This window comes from Eucalyptus grandis, chromosome 11, assembly GCF_016545825.1.
Source record: "Eucalyptus grandis isolate ANBG69807.140 chromosome 11, ASM1654582v1, whole genome shotgun sequence".
NCBI classification, from domain to species: domain Eukaryota; kingdom Viridiplantae; phylum Streptophyta; class Magnoliopsida; order Myrtales; family Myrtaceae; genus Eucalyptus; species Eucalyptus grandis.
Window position 1 is genome coordinate 18,301,962 of NC_052622.1, and position 19,023 is coordinate 18,320,984.

Genomic DNA, 19,023 nt, shown 5'->3' on the forward strand with positions numbered 1-19,023 from the left:
AGCATTAGCCGTCCGAATCTCTTCCAAATTCGAAATCGCAATTTTCTTGGCAACAAATCATCAGCACAACACTCCAGCAAACACTTATAACGGTACTCCGAAGAAGGGCCAAATTTACCCCCCATAGAATTTCGGTAGCAGCATCTATTTTAGCATTTGGCGCCGCACAAGGTGGGCACATCAGCAGGGCGGGGCGGGGCGGGGATGGTCTTTAGTTCCACCATGCTCATTCATACGTGTCAAAATAACACTATCTTAAATATTAATCAGTAACGAGTAATGTACTACGACATAATCTATCATATCACATACCTCATTACAACTTATTCCACTTAATTTAATCTAAAGAAGAATGTATAATGTATGCTATTAAGTGATCGATATAAAACACGTAATACCAATAAGTAGAGTCGCACACATGAGATTGTGATCTTTTACTTAATAGGTTTAAATTAGCATAGTTCGCAATTGTCATGAAAATTCTTGTGAACTAAACAGTTCTACTATATAGGTTGAAAGAAAACTAATCAATTTTTTTCTCTGCATACGAGGCGGGGAAAAGCTCCTTATGGGGCAGGGAGAGAGAATGTGATTCCTGACCCCTCCCCCTCCCATCCCATGCGCAACCCTGCCGTAAATAGTCAAGTGAAATCTAATACATGAAATGAGGTAATCTCGGTAAACAGCTTGCTTTCCCAGTACAGACCATAACATTTAGAAAGTGTCATGCAGAACATAGTCTAAAAACCCTCCAATTCAGCAACAAAGACAGGCCAGCATTGAGACAGCAGGGAAACACACCAGGCATAAGAGAACCATATTGCCTCTAGATACGACATTAAGGTAACACAATTCTGTTATTTCACCTAAATAACAAAATTTGCATGCCTCAGTATTCTGGACCTGCAGAAACAAATGATTCAGGAAAACGTGTAGGTGTATAGTGTTCGTCTCTCAAAGGACATACGAGACCACTCATCACAACCGCGTAAAGGTTGGAGTCTGATACAGAGAACAAAATACCAAGTCATCAGCCATGATTCATCATATCCACACAATGAACATGGACATGGTTCGTGAAATTCATGGGGACTGTTAATCAAGTTCACCTAAGGGATCAGGATTTGAATCATGCTAAATTGGCGAACCACATATTCAAAGTTGACAGAGCACTGAATCATCATCCGTCACTGTAAATGGCGAAAGCAGTCGTGTATAAATAGAGAACTTATCAGAATTATCTCAACGTTAACAATTATGCAGTCTTGCTAAGAGCGCCAAAGGAAATTAACTAACGATGAGAAAGTCAGAGCAGCAGCAATGGAAATCTGATTTAACATTGCTTACTCAAAGTTCAATCAAGAAATTCAACTGCTCCGAAAAAAAGGATGGCAATATTTGAGACACAAAGTCAGAATGCTTCTGGAGAATCAGATGAAACCACTAGTAGACAACATGTCACTGAGAAATGCAGAAGTAAAAGACGCTATCCATTAATGTTGAATCAAATATTCCTTCAGTAAGCAGCTGAATCTACTCAAATGTTCGCTTTGCTTATACCAAGTACAACAGTTGCATACATCCCTTTCCGGCTATCAAAATTCACTTTACAGGCAAGGCAACAAAAGATGAAATGGAATCGAAACTTGACCAACGACCTATATATCAACTTACCAAACCCTATAAACTTTGAAATGAAGAGGAAAACCCGAAAAATATTCTCACTACTCAAAGATATCAGTGGGTTCCAATTCTAGGGCAAGAGGGAAGAAGAAAAAAGGGTACAAGAAGAAACCAGGAAGAGTTGAAACCACAAAAATGAAGAACAATAACATCATAAAAAAGAGCTTAAAGTGAACCTGAACATCATGATCTCAACTCTACTTCAATGATCGACCAGCTACAGGTTAACTGCGCCTTTTATCTCTTCAATGAACAACAAGAAGATACAATTGACTCCAGCCTCCTTTACGTTGATATTGTACTTACTCCCAGAACCAACCAATGCCGTATCTTCAAGATGCTTACTCAACTCACGGGAGCTCTCCTAAAAAATTACCCCTGGAGGTGGACTTCTTTACCGGGTGTAGTCAAAAGGAAGAAAAAGTTTCATTTCTCAGTAGTTACTGGGCCAGGCCATCTGCGCATGCTGTGGCTGCTGATACACATTGGCCGCAGGTCCTGTCATATCAACTGCTCCACCCAAGTCTTGAACAGCTGTAGATGTTGGGACACGGTTAGAGCTCTCACTGCCACTTGAAGGTGGCAAATACTGGCAAACCTGCCATGCTTGTGTCGGAGGAAATGTAACATGCTGACCTTGCTGAGGAAGGTTGTAAAATGAAGTGGTTGGTAAGCTAGGAATTTCACGGCCAGGTGCAGCAATCCAAACCCGTGACCCTTCGCTCTGCAGAAAAGTAAATCTGTCAAGGTTGGTGACGAAGTTCCCCAGGGAACATGAAACTTTATTGTTAATAAATTTGACAGAGGACGCTTCTCATCCTATAGTGTATTTGCATCTTCCCACACTAATAGAACTTAGCCAACATGTCAAGATCACGGGATGTCCCTTACCCACAGTAACCAGACACCACCTTTACGCAACACCATCTAAGAAAACCCTCAGCATTACTCATCTAGCACCAGTTCCTAAACAACAGATATCCCCTAATAACACCAGCAATAATACCAGATAAAATAACCTTATACTCTGCCAATCTTGCTGCACAACATCCAACTTTAAATAACTAGCACTCCCTTCTTAACATAAATCAGCTGAATCTGCCTGAAGCAACCAGAGTGAGAGGAGAGCCTTCAGTAAGTCTACTTTTATTGCTCATGCTAAATAGGTACCCTTCTAGATGAAGTTACCAGAAGAATGTAACCACTTCTACAAAAAATAAATGGCAAATTACAGTAAAACAAAGCCAACCTGTTGTCCCGTGATGTACATATTATTTTCCTTGAACTGAGATGCACCAAGCTCCTCATTAGTATTGGTGTTCCCAGCCGTTGCAGCAGAGCCAGAATTATAACCAGCGGCAGATGAACCATAAGGCCCATAACTAATCGGCACTCCTACGTGGGTCGGATTACCAGTATTACCAGCTGTTTTATACTGAGGTAGTGGATATTTGACTGCCGAAGCAGCAGCAGTAGGTGGTGCAGGGAATAAACTAGCTGCCTGAGGCTGCTGAGCAAATGTGCCGTTCGCTAAGAACTGGGGAATGGCTGGAGGTGGAACAAAAAATTGAGGGTAGTAGGGTCCATAATGAAAATAATTTGGAGAATAAGGAGCCATATGAACACCAGTGGGGGGACGGAATACAGGGAGTGGTTGCTGAGTCATGGCAAGTGAGTTTTGCATGAGCCCAGCAGTCTGAGTCACAAGGGGAGTTGGTCCGGCTGTAGACAGAACTAAGGAGTTCCCACCCTGTGGCACAATGAACATGTGGAAACATCACTAATTGATAAAAATAGAGTTTTGCAATTGAGAATCTTCAGATTAATAGGACAATGCCTTCCTCCAATCAAAAAATTGCTTGAAACAACAATAACAAACATGAGGATCCGCTTACACCAGGATGCAGTGTTAATTACCAAATCATGAGACATATATAAATTCTTAAAACGTTAGATCCCTACACTCAGAAGAGAGAAAGATGTACAGAAACAGAACAAAGTCAAGCTTCTTTCACGATAAAAGAAAATCCAAGCTCCAATGGCTCATGTCCCTTCACCTTCAAGAAAGATGTCACACGCTCCTCTTAAGGTTCAAACTTTAGCCACCAGGGATCATCTTACATTTGTTTGAATATGAAACTATGTTCATAGAGACATGTAAAGACAGAAAAGGCAGCAAGTCTGTTAACTAGCACCATGCCAACCACAAGCTACTAACAATTTTCATCAAAAAGAAAACTGAACCAAACAGGTTGCTTTCAACATGAACTAGAATGTTCCAATTATCAGATCATTCAGGTCCGTCAGCAGACTCCATTCATTGTGATACAAGTAGATGCTAGAGATTATGAGATCTTCAAGATTTAGCCATTCTTTTAGATATTGCACTGTACTGGGATGAAGGGGCAAGGCTCGAACAGGATGGTACTAACTAATAGCAGAGTGTCATCAATTCATAAGGCCCAAATTGGTGGTGAGCTCACTGCTGTCATTGGACGCTAAGTTCGAATATAAACGTTTGGCATTAGTAGGATTTTTACAACAATATTCTATTTCAAAAGAGTCATGCGTCAGCAGTGCACATGCAGGAACAAAAGGAGAACGTCAGTGGGAGTTTTGTGATCATTCTGAAAATATGAGTTGATCACTAGCTCGAAAAAATGATAAGCAACCAAATTGTGGAAAAGTAACCAGAACATTCTCGTGGCAATTTGTGTGAAATTACAGGCTTTATCTGAGCAGGATTCAGAAGGCTGGAAGCTGACATTTCAAAAGCTAACAGCTTATTTCTTAAGTCTGCTACTTAGTAAACTGCTATCTACTTAGAAGACAACATACAGGATTGATTAATTTCCATTCTTCTATCAGCAAAAGCTGATATATACACCCTGAATGATGGGTCTATGACTCTATAACAGCAATGCATTTATTTAGCTGGTATGAGTTATTATTCACACTTCAGAAGTTCCGACTAACCATTTTATGCAGGCTTCAAAGATGAAAAAGCAGATTGGCAGCAGGCAACAAGCACAGATGAAGGAACGCTAAATGAACTACTCCACTATAGGATGTTCCAATGGTGGAATAGTTTTTCAGCCTCAGTTATGTTCACAATTGGAAGGAGTAAGTTACAAGGGACAAAGCTCCAGATCGAAAACATCAACCAGTTCTTATGAGGAGCAAACTCATCAAAATACATAATATAAGAAACAAAGTATCTCTACAAACCTCCTGAGAAGGCTGAGAAGCCTGTTGCTGCAAGACCCCAACACTGTCATTGTACTTAGTAGCAACTCCAGGTGAAGAAAAGGGTGAAAGGCGGCCATCGGTATCAATGCCTGACCGATAGAATTGAGCAGGATAAATTGCTGGATCAAATGGTTGTTGAACCTGGATACAAGGCCATGTAATAAAGATCGTGAACCAAAAGCTCAAATCGACAGCTAGAGTACTATAGCAAAATGTAGCAATCTGCCTATAAAAGTTAAAAAATAGGTGAAATTCTTACTACAAAGCTTGGAAGGCGAGGAGCATCCCGTGTTTGAGACTCAGAATTTTCAAAAGAAGCAATCTGATTTCCAACTACTGGGGGCCCAAACCCAAAATTATAGTTGGGAGAAGTATGAACTGCCGACTGCTGTTGGCCTAACGCACCTTCCTGCTTTAACTCTTTGTAATTAGGAGCTGCACTCGAGGAGACATCATCCTCAGCAGGAGAAACACTCTCAGGCACTTGCCTTGGTGATTGTGGATAATCCGGATAATTTTCTTCATCAGCAGTTGGTGGGACAATCTGGCCACTGTACAAAAAATGATAAAAAAGATATTTAATTCAACTTAAAGGTTCAGAACACCTACACCATCTAAATGCTAATTATAGCACCACTCAATGTCCAGATACAACCAAATCAATGAGTTCCTCTAATAAACCGAAAGAAACATGGGTAAGGTACATATCCCACTCGGTTCCCATTTTTTGCCTCAGACCTAGAGCAGTATGAACTAAAGCTCCAAAACAATGCCCTTGAGCTTCCAATTATCCAGCCAAGTCAGAAACCACCACAAACGACACTAATTAAAATGGGTGCCTCTTGCTGTTTGATGTTAGCATTAGCTCTTGTCTACCCAAACTTCATTATTGTGTGTCTTAGCCCGTGAATAAATACAGGCAGCAAAGCAATCACTAGGTCACTAAATGTTCAACATATTATTGGGGTTTACTGACGTTCAGAGTAGCGGTCGCTAATAAATGTATTTTACTAAGCAATATGAGCAATAATGACTTCCAGTTGAAAATTCAACATTTCATAAGGGCTCTAACGAATGTTTTACTGCTTACAAACCTTGAGTCCTCCATGGTTTCCTCGACAGCCAGAGACATTTCTGAGACAATTGTGGAGCTTTTATCACTCTCAGGAGCACTGATGGAGTTTGTACTTATGCCGAAACTTGCATCAAAACTTCCAAAGCTGAACTTGGTTCTTTCAGATTCAGGGACATGGATGTGGTTTGGGAGTATAACAGGTTGACGTTGTGAAAGACGTAAAGTTTCCAGCTTTTTCTGCAGAGTTGAAGCCGCCTCTACTGGATCAGGAATGCTTGGTGCTAACTGCGAGGTGGTAACAGGATTGACTTCAGGTGCAACTGTTCCAGACCTTTGAGAAGCAGTAGGATTTGTTGGCTTTGGTTTCCACTCCTTGTTTGAACCCACTGGTAGAAAGACAAAGGTAATGGTTTAGGGAACCTAACCAACACTATTCATCATCAGACAAATTCACTTTCGATGGTATAGAGATAATGCCTTTCTGAGACCCAACTAGCTGCTGCGATCGATTGTTGTAATTGGATGATGGGCGACTAACAGATGAGACACCGTGAGTTGAACCAAATGAATGCTGAGAGGGCTCCACAGTTCCAGTCTTGTCGGCCTCCTGAAATTGGTTAGGCATCTTTTCATGCTCAAGAGAGCCACCGACCTCAGAAGCTACAGCATTGATATTTAGGAAAAGCATTACCTAAGGAGCATCAACAAATATGAACGTTTTTAAAAAAGGAAAAATTTGTAAAGTTCCTACCAGTAGCTGCTTTGTTTTTGCTTAGTGCATCTGGTTCAACAGGAGGTCGATGACTCCCGACTTCACGTTTAATTGTACTCACAGAACTGGGTATCCGTGAGTCAATGGAGGGCAATATGACAGGATCGGAAGACGAGAAACAGACTGAAGAAGGTGGTGAAGGGTTAGGCTTGGACTGCCCAGATGGGATGTCAGCTCCAACTGCCGTTTGGACACATCCATTGGCATCAAGTGGGGTTGATCCATTGTCTAACTTACTGAGACCATGGCTAGATGGTAAAATCATTTCAGAATGGCCTCTCCGATTTCCTCGAGATGAACTGACAGCATCAGTAACAGTAATATTTGCAGAGGATCCAGCATTTGGACGATTGGTAGCACCAGCCAAAGGGCTACAAAAGGTCATCATAGACATAACTCTGATAACTTCACTCCAAAGTAAAAAATGCTTTGTATATTATGTAAATCAAATTGAATCTATGAAAAGTGCTCTCACCTTGCCGCTGAGATACTCTCTTTATTTTTTATCCCGTGTGAAGTAGGACCAACACCCTTATCTGCTGCTGGATTAATCCCATTCTCCTTGGCAGCAGCAGCATTCCTGCCATCACCAGCATCTGAGAAGAGGTGCAACAATACAATTAGATAGGGTTCATGAGACAGATAAAAAAGTAACTTTACTATATGGCCATTCGCAGATAACAACACACACAAGGCTTCTCATGAAATGCCCAACCACATGTCGTGTAATGAGAGAGGCTACACATATTTGCCACCAATTTAAGAATGTCAAGTATGTAAACATCAAACAAAAAGATATTGGTCAAGAGACCACTGTAAACAGTTAAAGAATACGTAGATGAAATAAAAATTGATTCCCAGCAGGCATTTACCATTTGATACATGTCGAGGCAAATAATTGGAACGACCACCCTTACTACCTCGTCCCTGCGAGCCAGGCTGCCACCGGGACTCTGATGACTCTCTGTTCGAACTCTGCGCAAACAGAAAAAGAGGAATATTGACCACATGGCGAATTGAGAAGATTTGACAAAATCACTAATCAGATTTTGCCAGGAATATTACAGGCAATTCGAAGATTGGCAAACACACATGCAGGATCATGCCAAAAGAAAAAAAAGGCAGCGGAAAAACAACCAACTGGATAAAATGAAAAATATGGAGAACATCAATAAACTCATACCTCCTTTCTCCTGTCACGCTTCCTCTTAACCTCATGAAATGTATCTGAGTACAAAAAGCACAGAGTTAAATTTTCAAAAGGATCATAAGTCACTGAAGGCTAAGCAATACAACTTTAGCATGAAAAGCAACAAATGAGTTTCAGTGGGACCGTAGACAAAATATGAAGCAAAATGAAAGAGTAAAACCGTTCCCACGATAAATATAATTGCTTGAATAGATTGAAAAAGGAACGCTGAACACCAGAAGTTCATGCATTGTACTTCTTCAATGCCTCACACCCTCTTGAAATTCAGATACTCCTACTGCAGCAACATGGAAAAGACTTAAAACCAATCGTCTCCATTTTTGTAACTTACAGGATCACACTCAAAGTCCATGAAGCCATAAAATCACAGTGGAAAATAAAGATTTATTGATACAGCATATCAAGTAAGATGAGAAGGACCAAAGCTGCTTTATAGCTGCACAAGTTGATCTTCAAGAGTAGATAAGACATTGTTTATATCGAAACAACAGCGGCATAAGTATGATGGAAAACCACAAGTTCACTTCCAGAGTGACTGCCAAATATGTGGAAGCAGAGACGCCACTCGCTCTGAATTTTGAAACAGAAGAATGTAGAACAGAATGCTTTTTGAATTTCAACCCCAATTATATTGCGCAAAAATTAACATAAATCGCCCTTAGCAAGTTCCTTTCAAAGAAGCTTCTTCCTGTAGACAGAAAAGATATGCCTTGTCCTAATAGTTGTAGCAAGCAAAAGGACAGGAAAGGAATATGAGAAACTATTCCCATCAGTAATAATCACACAAGTGAAATCAGAAAATCCAGAACTTCACTTGCAATATGATTCCTTGCTAGTCAATCACCACTTTCTTCTACCCGCAAACAGAAATACCAAAATGCATCATATCATTCAAACTTAACAAATCGCCACGTACTTTTACCGGAAGTTCCATCATAACACTAATGGCAATCGAAGGAACGAGTCTCGGTACATAAAATGAACACTGCTTTACAAGCCAGAGGGATTGTAGGGCTACTAGAGAGCTGAGACAGCTAAAACTCATCGCGCTTACAACTTCTCATACAACGCCGACCTCCCTAACAAATTTCAAATCTTTACATAAATTACAGCTCCAGGACTCGAACCCAGAAGATTAAAAGTCTCCAACGCAAAGATTAGACGACCACGACAAAACCCATCAAAGGACCGAAAGAAAGTAAAAAAAAGAGCTAAAAAATCAAGATCGACCCCCCACCCCGCGCGGGGACCCCGAGCTGAGAAAGTGGAATACCCTGAAAAAGGAGCTTCTGGGCGGTCTCATTTGGATCCATGGAGCATTCCCTGAGCATTGCGTAAATCTCCTCCTCACTGTGGTTGCCCGTGATCTCCTTAATGTCCTGGATCGTCTGCCTCACGCCGCTCGGGATGACGGGGACCTTGGACCCACCACTGCTGCTCATCTTCGATTAACGCCTCCTCGAACGAGAAAAACCAAAACCCACTACAGGAGAACCCCCCCGTTTCTCGCCCTCGCGGCGAAAGAGCACACGTGCGTGCGATGTCGCTCTGCGTGCGAGGAGCAGGAATTGGGGAGGGGGTTGCAGCGGCGGCGGCGGCGGCAGCGTAGGAGGAGAAATGGGCGATTCGGGATTGTGGGTAATGGAGGCGGCGGCGGCGGCGGCGGAGGAGGCGGCGGCGGCGGTCGAGTGAGGGAGAGAATCGATCGGAGTGATTTGGGTTTTGGAATTGATCTAGGTGAAGTAGAGAGAGAGAGAGAGAGAGAGAGAGAAGAAGAAGAGGGAGAAAGAGGGAGGAGGCAAATGAAAAAGAAGAGTGTTGTCTGATGACAGTGTAGGGCTGTTTTTCAATGCCTTTAGTTAATGGGGTTTTCCTTTTTCATTAATTTCGATGATAATAAATAAATAAAGATTATTAATATCAACAATGTAGTGGTATTTTAAATTTAGCCAGTTTGATTTATTGAAATTAATATTGATGCTCGAATTGGGTTATGAATATCGCCCACTTGTTTCTTGCACGCATCCGGTCCGTGTTGGGTCATAGCATGGTCATGGTCAGAACAAAATAGTTGTCCAAGACAATATAATTCATATTCAAACGAGGTAGGTTCGGCCCGTGGTACTAGAGTTAATTAGCGAGTATTTATTCGATTTTTTGTAATTAAATTAATTCATGGCGATATCATTAGTCATGACATGATTACTCCATAAGAAATTAAGAGCACGAATTTGAAGATGAAATAAAAAGTTCAGCTTAAAAAGAAGAGTTTAGCAAAAAGGGAAGGGGGAGAGGGGGGAGAGGAAAATAAGTTGAAGAGATAGAGCAAGAAAGAAGAGCAAGCAAGAAGGGGTGGTATTGCAGGTAAGGGACTCATCTGAGCATAGTTTTAGAGTTGAATTTGAAACTGAAGAACCGAACCAGGAGAATCCGTCCAATTTTAAGTTCTAAAATATGTAGATTAGATTTTAAACTAACTTGAAACTTGGCATAGAATTTTGTGTTTTTCTTAATTTATATCTTTATAAGGTCTGGTAATGAGTATATAATTTACAATCACTGGTCTAAACTTTCATTTTATGATCGACACTTTTTTTTTTTGTTAATATTTTATATTCTTCATATGTTTAAATATAAGTTGTGATTAGTAGATTTTAACAACGCGTAGTGGTCATTAAATGTGTGATTTACCACAATCGTTCGATTAATAATACAGCTGGAACTTTAGTAGACTTTGGAATTGATTATAAAACTTGTGACGAGATGGGTTATAGGTTTCAAGGTATGCAAAATAAATTACAAGTTATAAAAAAAAAAAATGAGGAATCTAGTCCAATTAGTAAGTTTCGAGTTTCAAATAAAACCTATACAAAATGTGAAACCGCTAATCTCTATCGATAACATCCCATTGCATGGTCTAGATCATATTCAACATGGTTGCTTGCTCAAGTTAGAGAGGGAGAGAGTAGCCATTGGATTTGGCATAGGGCGATGGTGACCAATGTGCCATAGTCCCCCTCTATTTCTTTTTATTACTATTTCCAATTAAGCATAATGGAAACAGCTAAGAGATAATTTGTTGTCGCTTATAAATAAGTAAAGCGTAAAATATATTGCTTTTTATGTCTAAGCTTAAAATATTATCCAAAATACCAAAATTTACATAAAAAAAAATGTGTGTATTTACACATCAACATTTATATCTTTGTGAAAGTTTCTAGCGTCTCGGCTTGAAGGAGAAATTAAAATTCGCGCCACTAAATTTAGATGAAGTACGATGGGAAAAAAATTAAAGTTAGTATAGACATGTCCTGAATAATTGTTGGGTACGTCTCACCTTACTTTTTTTTTTTTTTTTTTCCAGATTCTCTCTTTAAGCTTTTTATTTCGTTCAAGCATCTAGAATTTTTCAAATTAACTTTTACGTCATGTCACATTGATTTTATTTTTTTTAAATGCCGCATTGATTAAAACTGCTTTTACTTTCTTTATTAGTATGATATGCTATTTGTTTTTGTGAATTTAATTTTAAGTACTTTAGGGTGCGTTTGATAACGCTTCTATTCCCGGAAACAATTTATAAGTATTTTAAGCCGTTTAATAACTGTCTAAAATTTTAATTCTTATAATAGAATTGAGTGCTAAAATTTATGCTCCAAATTATTTTCTTTTAATTTTAGAATAATTTTATTACTTTTTCTCTTTTCTTTTTTTCCTTTCTTTCTTATATTCTTCTTCTTCAAATGGCCGATCACCGGCCTTGGGATGACCTAAGTGATCGCACGAGGGCTAGCGACCTCATCGAAGTGTTACCGATATTTGGGCAAGGCTTGGTCGAGCCATGGCTGGGCGAGCAGCCTCACCTAGATCGAGTGAGATCAAGTCTTGACAAGGCTAGGCGAGGCCCACTTGACCATTGGCAAGCTCGTCAGACTGGTTGCTGGTGATCGGCAGCGATGGGCGGCAAACGACAACCATGGTGGTGGTGGTAGATGAAGAAGAAGAAAAGAGAAGAAGAATAATAAGAAAATAGAAAATAAAAAGATAAAATATGGGCTTGATTTTAGAATTGTTCCCAATTTATTCTTTATTTTGTTTTAAAGGGAATAAAAAAAATAGAAATTTGTTCCTAAGAACAAAAATTTTACTAAACACAATATTCAAAAACTACTCCCGGAAATAAAATAAAAAACAATTTACTATTTGACCGTTTATCAAACATGGCTTTAATCTTCTTTATTGTATCACTATACTAGGTAGGTTGATTTCACTTGACCATAAATAGAAGATTTGGAAGAGGCTATAACCTAAGATGAAATCCTCGTCTATAAATAAGAAAGAGGCAAGTCAAATAAAGACAAAAGGAATCGGAATGGGAATTAATCTAGACGATACTAGCATATGGTGACATGCTGAAATTGAAATGTGTCATTTATTTTTTTTCTGATTTTGACTTTTCAACGGTTCTAATTGCTGCGATACGACAGCAAATTAGGCAAGTCCACTTATCACGTCAAATTTTTTTCCATGGAAGAGGTACCGACACAAACTTAATTAATAACCCACTTGCATGCTGGCTTTTTTAAAATTAATTCATTCCCTGTTGATTTTCACTCATTCCCGCTCTCCTTCGATAAAAAAAAATAAAAAAAGAAATGTTGGGTGCGGTAATTTTCAATCCCCATTTCGATCTACTTACGCTCCATTCCAATAGGCTGAAAACAGTACAAAGAAAGGGGAACAGGGCGTCCAAATCTACTCCGATGGTTTCATTGCCGATGTCCAAACACATCCCGACTTCAAGGAAATTCACAATAGAAGGAAGAATACATACGTGGTTTCTCTCCCTTTTTATCAATTCGGAGTCTTGTAAAATCGAAATCTCAATCAAAGGTTTGAAATGAGGGAGAAAGAATTGATAAAATCGCCCGTGAGCATCCTATTACAATAATTACTCTTCCTCTCCATTGCCCTCCAATATAGCGTGTTTGAGTTTAATCACTCAAATTTTCAATATTCCTTTTTATTCTTATCTAATAAGAGACATTCAAAAGATACGCATATTCCTTAACAGTATTAATGAATAAAGATCCAACATCAAATTACTAGAACAGTGGCAAAGAACATCTCGACGAGACTTACGACACACCTTTTTATTAATTAGGCTATTATAAGTCTTGATATTTAGATCTATACATATAATTAAATAAATTAGTGGAGGTGGGGGGTGGCTCGTGCACCGAACGGATTAAATACAAATGGAATGATTTAAGCCTTTTGGGCATTATTGCTACGGGTACGTCAAGGCCGTCTTTCCATTGCACATGCGTGCAATCGCGCCCCTTTTGTCCGAGCACGTGACCCCAACCAGTGGTCTGACGTGGCGTTCCTCTTTTTCGGCCCGGAACATTTTTTTAATTTCTTCTTTTATGTAGACTTTTTTTATCCTCTTTTGGTTTTGTCTTTTTATTTTTGAGTTTGCATAGATTTGCTAGGGAATTTCTCTTTGCGGTTAACGTGAAAAAGAAGGGAAATTCCCGCAAGAAGCATATTAGAAAAAAAAAAAAAAGAGAGTACCGGGACGAAAGCATTTTCCATTTAACATATACCATTTTGTCTTAGCTCTTGAATTTTCCATCTTGCCATATTTTTACTTATGGGTTAATATCATGAATAAACTCATGACAAATTTACTCTCAAATTAATTTTTTGATTACAAAAAATCTTAAATTGGTTCGCTAGTGACAAATTTACCCCAGTTAGTTTTTATTAAATTTTACTGTTAAATTGCTGAGTTGAATGACACATGACAGATGATAACCGAACTAATTTAGGGTTTTACCTTCCGTTTATCACAATTGCAATAATTTGTAATTCATGATATTAATCCAATTTAAGGGAAATTAATGGAGGAAATATATTAGTTTAGTGATTTTTTGTAATAAAAATTAGTTATGAGTAAATTTGTCAAATGTGTACTAATTTAGGGTTTTTCATAATCAAAAAATTAGATTGTGATGAATTTATCAAAGGCATACCAAATCGGAATTTTTAGTGATTTTTAACCCTTTACTAATTAATTTAGTATTGTAATGCGTTTTAGTCTTATTGAGAAAACACGTAAGATTAGCGAGAGAAAAGAGATAAAATTGATAAAAGAAATGAGTAAACTATATCTACTTTTCATTATTGGTGAAATTCCTTAATCGTTCCTACAGCGCAAACATCGTTTTGTCTAAATTCTCCACATCGTATTGCTATGGTTTAGCGCACTCTCTCCACGGGCATGTAACTCTTCGGTCGTCGAACCATGTAAAATGCTTCCAAAACCCTGGAGCTCACACCAGAAGACATGAAGGAGTAGAACGCAGCTTAGCCATTGACATCGATCCCTGGCGCCGGGACGGGCGGTCCGAGGCAAAGATCACCGCATGGTCGAGACCGAAAACTAAAGACAGCCTTCAAGAACAACGGGGCGGCGACATCCCCACAATGCCGGCGACACAGGAATCTACAAACCTGAGAACAACAGCCACTCGAAAACTAAGGAAAAGCTATTGCTGGGACTTGTGTGCTGGAATTGAAGTCCGGCGAGTCTCAGAAGACGGGGCACTTCTTGCGGACGACGCCCGCCGCGGTCGGACACATGGACAACGGACAGAACTCGTCGAAGTCCCTGCCCCACCATTGCGGCCCCTGTATCTGGGATACCCCGAAGCACAGCGTGTGGAGCACCCCGAAGAAGGCGTTCCCGAGGTCCATCCCGTTGGACGCGTCGTACACGTGGCGGGCCCACCACCCCTTCGCCACCCGCCGGGCCACCAGGTGGTACGCCCCCGCCAGCACGAAGAACGTCCAGTAGTGCACCGGCCTGGCTGGCATCAGGAAGGAGGCCGATATGAAGATGACCGGGAAGTTGATGAGCCGGATCCATTTCCTTCTCGGGAAGGCACGGGCTGCTAGCCACACCACCAGGGGCCCCGCCACCCCCGCCAGGAAGAAGTAGTAGAGCCCCGCGTATCCCCCCGGCCCGAACATCCGCGCCGGCCCGACCCCGCCCCATGTCAAGGTGTGGGTAAGGGTTGGCTGGAGTGACGGGCACGTCCACACGCTCCCCTTGGGCAGCTTGTCGATCTCGCATATGTTCTCGACCGATGTCAGGACCCACCATGCGGTCCCCAGCTTGACGGAGCTGGAGAGGAGCGAGCCGAAGATCTAGAGACACACCGGAAGAAAGTAGGACGTGAGCATGCGTTGAGACGAGTGTGTTGATTAGGTTAGAAAGATAGAGGATGAATGTAATGAGCTGCAATGCAGTTGGTCGGATAAATTGCAGGAATTAGGATCGACCAAAGTTTGAAGGACGTTGTCATATAAGTCCCCTAGCGCGTCTCACTCATTCCTTAAAGTAGGGTTACCTCAATAAGCCTTCATAATAGTTTCCTGATTCAAGACGTGTTACCGTCTCATAAGTTTCGGGGTGGGCATTGAGTACCTGAATAAGGAACATGGATCTCGGCGGGATCTTCATATAATGTCCTAACTTGTACTCGGCTAAAAACCCGATGGCGTGCATCTTAGTGCTTTGAACATAGGCTGGGAAAGTTTCGCTAGTTATAGGCCTCCCCGGGTATAAATAGCCGATGATCAAGTCGGAGAGAACCGATAGTCCAAGGTACTGCACCCAAGAGGAAAGATGAATGAGACAAATCCAGACTCTACTCTCGGCCAGGGGTCGAAATCGGACGAGTAAAACAGGCCGAAACCGGACTCAAATTTGAAGACAATAGCTGAGTTGTCGCTTACAGCGCCAGTGGTAGCTTCAATGATGCCCAGGGGAAGAATGAGGATGGATGGTAAAGCCAAGGAAAGTAGGAATGCCCAAGTGGGAAGTTGGATTTCTTTGCCAAAGAGTTGGCAATTGACAATGCCGAGAATGACCATCGACACGATAATCGTGTAGAACCACCACTGAGGGATCGGCTTGTACTTCTTCATAAGCTCCTTGTGAATGTCGCCGGACTTGCCCTCGCTTTTCATCGACTGCCTCAGCTGCTGCCAGCTCTCCCTGAAAATTTCTAAAATCATATTCTAATTGGTATGGATGAAAATGACCGGAGTATTCCTTCTAATGTACTAGAAAGAAGGCCAAACCTTCCGTGGAACAGAAGAAAATAAGTCACTGTTCCGGTTAGGGCAGCAAATGTGAATCCCAGTTTGAAGACATATGCGATGCTCATGTACAACTTCGAGTACTCGCTGTACGCCTGCTCGTTAAATTGTAAGTCTTCTCCAAAAACCCGTTCAACATTATACTCCTTTCCTGAATAATCATAAGGTTTTTGAGCGAAGATTGGGAACCTCTTCGAGTCAAACGCATTCATCCAATAGGCCACCGGTATGCACACATACGCTATGAGCACGAATCCAGCGAGTGTGTTCACGATCGTGAACCTAGGCAAGATCAAAGGGTTGCCCACCCAAGCTGTAGCCGATTCCCAGTCAAGGGCAAGAGAACCGAGCCCAAGACCATTGTAACCCGCGCCAAGTTGATGCACCGTGACCGAGTCTTTCCAGATCCAGCAGAGGAATGAGACCGCGAGGATAGTCTGCATGAAGTAGTTGGGAACGATGGTATAGGCAAAGACAAGGACAGCACAGATGATGACAATTTGGAATCCGCTGAGCCGGCCCCTAGGTCTTGGTTCTTTGTCATGGAGCGCTCTGCAATATGGTTAGCAGGAACAAGATTGGACAGTTAGACGCACACTTCGGTCGGAGGAATGTGCCAGGCTGAGATAAAGTACGTAGTTCCTAGTATAAAACAGACCTGTAGAAAGAAACTTGTGGTACGATTAAGGGGTACCACATGTAAGGATTGTCCACAAGAATCCTTCTGAACATTCCAGCAAAACCATATCCTATCATCTGCAAATTCAAAGAGTAAGTTGCTTTCTGCAATTAGTGTTTCTGGTGTCCTAGCAACACAAATTCGATACTACAATAGACAAGGTTGGTTAGCCTGTAACATAACATTCATGTTAAGTAGGTTCCACACTTGCCAGAGTTGAGCTGGTTTTGCTCTGAGATTCTCCATAACGCATTCAAAATGTTTGGTCTCTTTGTGGTTGTAATGCAAAGTGCAGGAAAATGAACTGACCTGAGATGTCATGACCAACAAAATGGAAGCCCAAACACTTATATTCCTGTGATATACCACCTTGATGACATTGATGGTCCCTATGGCAATAGTGGATTCAAATCCTGTCGTGGAGAGGATGACCAGCAGCGCGTGCTCCTTCATGTTGAATGGTCCAGGATTGAGAGAAAACTTCCAGTTCGTCCCTGGGATCCTCACGATCGTGGCCGGAAGAGCGGAGGCCATTAGTCTCCCCACCAGAAGCAGTATTATCTGGGCGCATGACACACTGATGATCATGTGGCTCCTTCTATACGAGGAAAGCTGGTACATGATAGAAAATATGGTGCACATGAGTGGCCCCAACACCCATGTCCTTATTGTTAGGACAGGGAGCGTCGAGTCGTCAGTGGCTGGAATTGCGTTCCTCACTTCCTCAATGGGTGAGTCATTGGGAATGTCAGCTGGAATCATCATGAACAGAGGCTTCAGAACATGAATCAAACAGTGCGGATGTAGGAAAACAAATGAATTGCCAAGCGGGAGCTCATCTTAATAATGACCAGAGGCATAGGCTACGTAGTACTTCAGCAGCAGCCATTCCTAGATATTAGAACAATTATTGTGGCAGATGGTTGGTCAATTTTGTTTCTTCTTTTCCATGTCTTCCACATTGTTTCCACTTGTGGATAGGATTAAAACCTCAGACAATCCTCAAATGGGAAGCAAAAGATTGTTCTCTAGGTCGAAGGCTATCAAAATTTTGCCTGTCGTATTCTCAATTTATCACAGAGTTCAAGCACCGAAGTCTGCATTAGCCTAAAGTTGTCATCTTTTGCACAAATATCTCGGTCTATTCCACCAAATCGCAAAATATTATAGGGTAGGCAATATCTTCCACGGTAATGAAACTTACAAAGGCTTTAAACTAGCAAACATAAAACACAACCAAATGCAATTAATGAGAGAGAGAGAGAGAGAGAGAGAGAACTTACTGTGTTTTGTTCCTGAATCCTTGAGGCCAAAGTCGCCATCTTTGCGTGGATCCACATTAATGTCATGGTTTAAGATGGGTTTCTCCTCTGTTTTCATGGCGATTTCTGAAGACAGAAACTTCTACCTTTTTTCTTTTGTATTTCACAACACCCTCTCTCTCTCTCTCTCTCTCTCTACCCTGTGCTTTTTTCCAGGTGACTCCTGCCCTATCACTTGGATGAATTCAGGTTGCAAAATATCTTGCAGAAGAACACATCCAGATCTTAGATATCAGGAGTCAAAGAGATCAAGCAACCGAATTCTCCTTGTCCAAGTACAAGAGGGTCTCAGCCAAAGAGATCAAAGCCCAGGAACGGGTTTCAAGCGCGTTTCCAGAACCGTTGAAAAAACAAAACCAAGAAAACGACAAGGAAGTTAGGTAGTTGAAAGAGTTCCTGAGATCGTTGTGAATTGAGGTTTTGAGGTAACGCATGTTCGTAGGGGATTAAGGAGGAAAGCTGTCTTTGAGAAAGAAGGTAAACTCATTTCAGTTTCTTGTTGACCTGAAGGTCTTCAAGTTTGTTATCATGGCAGCTCCAACGCTGACAGACATTCTAGAACTGAGCTTGTTCTTTCATCTGCAACAGCTCATGAGCTTAGAGCAAACGAAACTGATGATTTCGTCTTGTACCCAGAAATAGAACATCTAACATGGCCCGAAAACAATATGGAAGATCACATAAAAAAAGATGATTCGAATTTGAATTCAAGCTTGTTGATTAAGCCTGGAGAACAATCTTTGGATTCGCATATAAAGATTTGTCCTAGGCTTTTAATCCTGTGTACAATTTTGGAAACCATTATGGGAGACCCAGAAAGGAAGTTATGGAATCGACCACCCAACTGCCATAATAATTGTT

At 41.1% G+C, this 19,023-nt stretch overlaps 2 protein-coding genes across 3 annotated transcripts; both read right to left on the bottom strand.

The window, feature by feature from the left end:
• Nucleotides 1–1,469: 1,469 nt before the first annotated feature.
• On the bottom strand, nucleotides 1,470–9,808 carry LOC104425205 (GBF-interacting protein 1-like). 2 transcript variants are annotated; one of them, XM_010037824.3, is made up of 12 exons: nucleotides 9,263–9,807; nucleotides 7,963–8,006; nucleotides 7,652–7,754; nucleotides 7,255–7,375; nucleotides 6,759–7,150; nucleotides 6,485–6,667; nucleotides 6,027–6,393; nucleotides 5,192–5,483; nucleotides 4,912–5,073; nucleotides 2,933–3,433; nucleotides 2,320–2,407; nucleotides 1,470–2,217 (listed from the first exon to the last, which is right to left on the bottom strand). In XM_010037824.3, exons 1-12 carry the CDS (start codon nucleotides 9,429–9,431, stop codon nucleotides 2,117–2,119), a joined length of 2,523 nt encoding a protein of 840 aa, XP_010036126.1. In that variant the 5' UTR covers nucleotides 9,432–9,807; the 3' UTR covers nucleotides 1,470–2,116. The 2 variants fall into 2 exon arrangements, with proteins under 2 accessions (XP_010036126.1, XP_010036125.1); XM_010037823.3 differs by having other exon boundaries at nucleotides 1,470–2,407; nucleotides 9,263–9,808.
• A 4,778-nt stretch (nucleotides 9,809–14,586) lies between these two features.
• Nucleotides 14,587–18,220, bottom strand: LOC104427350 (oligopeptide transporter 5-like). The gene is made up of 7 exons (XM_010040453.2): nucleotides 18,124–18,220; nucleotides 17,150–17,592; nucleotides 16,820–16,917; nucleotides 16,144–16,713; nucleotides 15,796–16,057; nucleotides 15,485–15,667; nucleotides 14,587–15,204 (listed from the first exon to the last, which is right to left on the bottom strand). Exons 1-7 carry the CDS (start codon nucleotides 18,218–18,220, stop codon nucleotides 14,587–14,589), a joined length of 2,271 nt encoding a protein of 756 aa, XP_010038755.1.
• Nucleotides 18,221–19,023: the final 803 nt, after the last annotated feature.

What these genes read in the sequence shown, in the direction of transcription:
- LOC104425205 (XM_010037823.3), bottom strand. Translation starts at nt 9,431, where the DNA reads ATGAGCAGCAGTGGTGGGTCCAAGGTCCCCGTCATCCCGAGCGGCGTG. An exon ending in CCAGAAGCTCCTTTTTCAGG is followed by an intron (nt 8,007 to 9,262) that starts GTATTCCACTTT and finishes TTTTGTACTCAG; the next exon opens with ATACATTTCATGAGGTTAAG. An exon ending in GCTAGTTGGGTCTCAGAAAG is followed by an intron (nt 6,394 to 6,484) that starts GCATTATCTCTA and finishes TCTTTCTACCAG; the next exon opens with TGGGTTCAAACAAGGAGTGG.
- LOC104427350 (XM_010040453.2), bottom strand. Translation starts at nt 18,220, where the DNA reads ATGAAAACAGAGGAGAAACCCATCTTAAACCATGACATTAATGTGGAT. An exon ending in GGATTCAGGAACAAAACACA is followed by an intron (nt 17,593 to 18,123) that starts GTAAGTTCTCTC and finishes TGATGATTCCAG; the next exon opens with CTGACATTCCCAATGACTCA. An exon ending in CCACAAGTTTCTTTCTACAG is followed by an intron (nt 16,714 to 16,819) that starts GTCTGTTTTATA and finishes ACCATATTGCAG; the next exon opens with AGCGCTCCATGACAAAGAAC.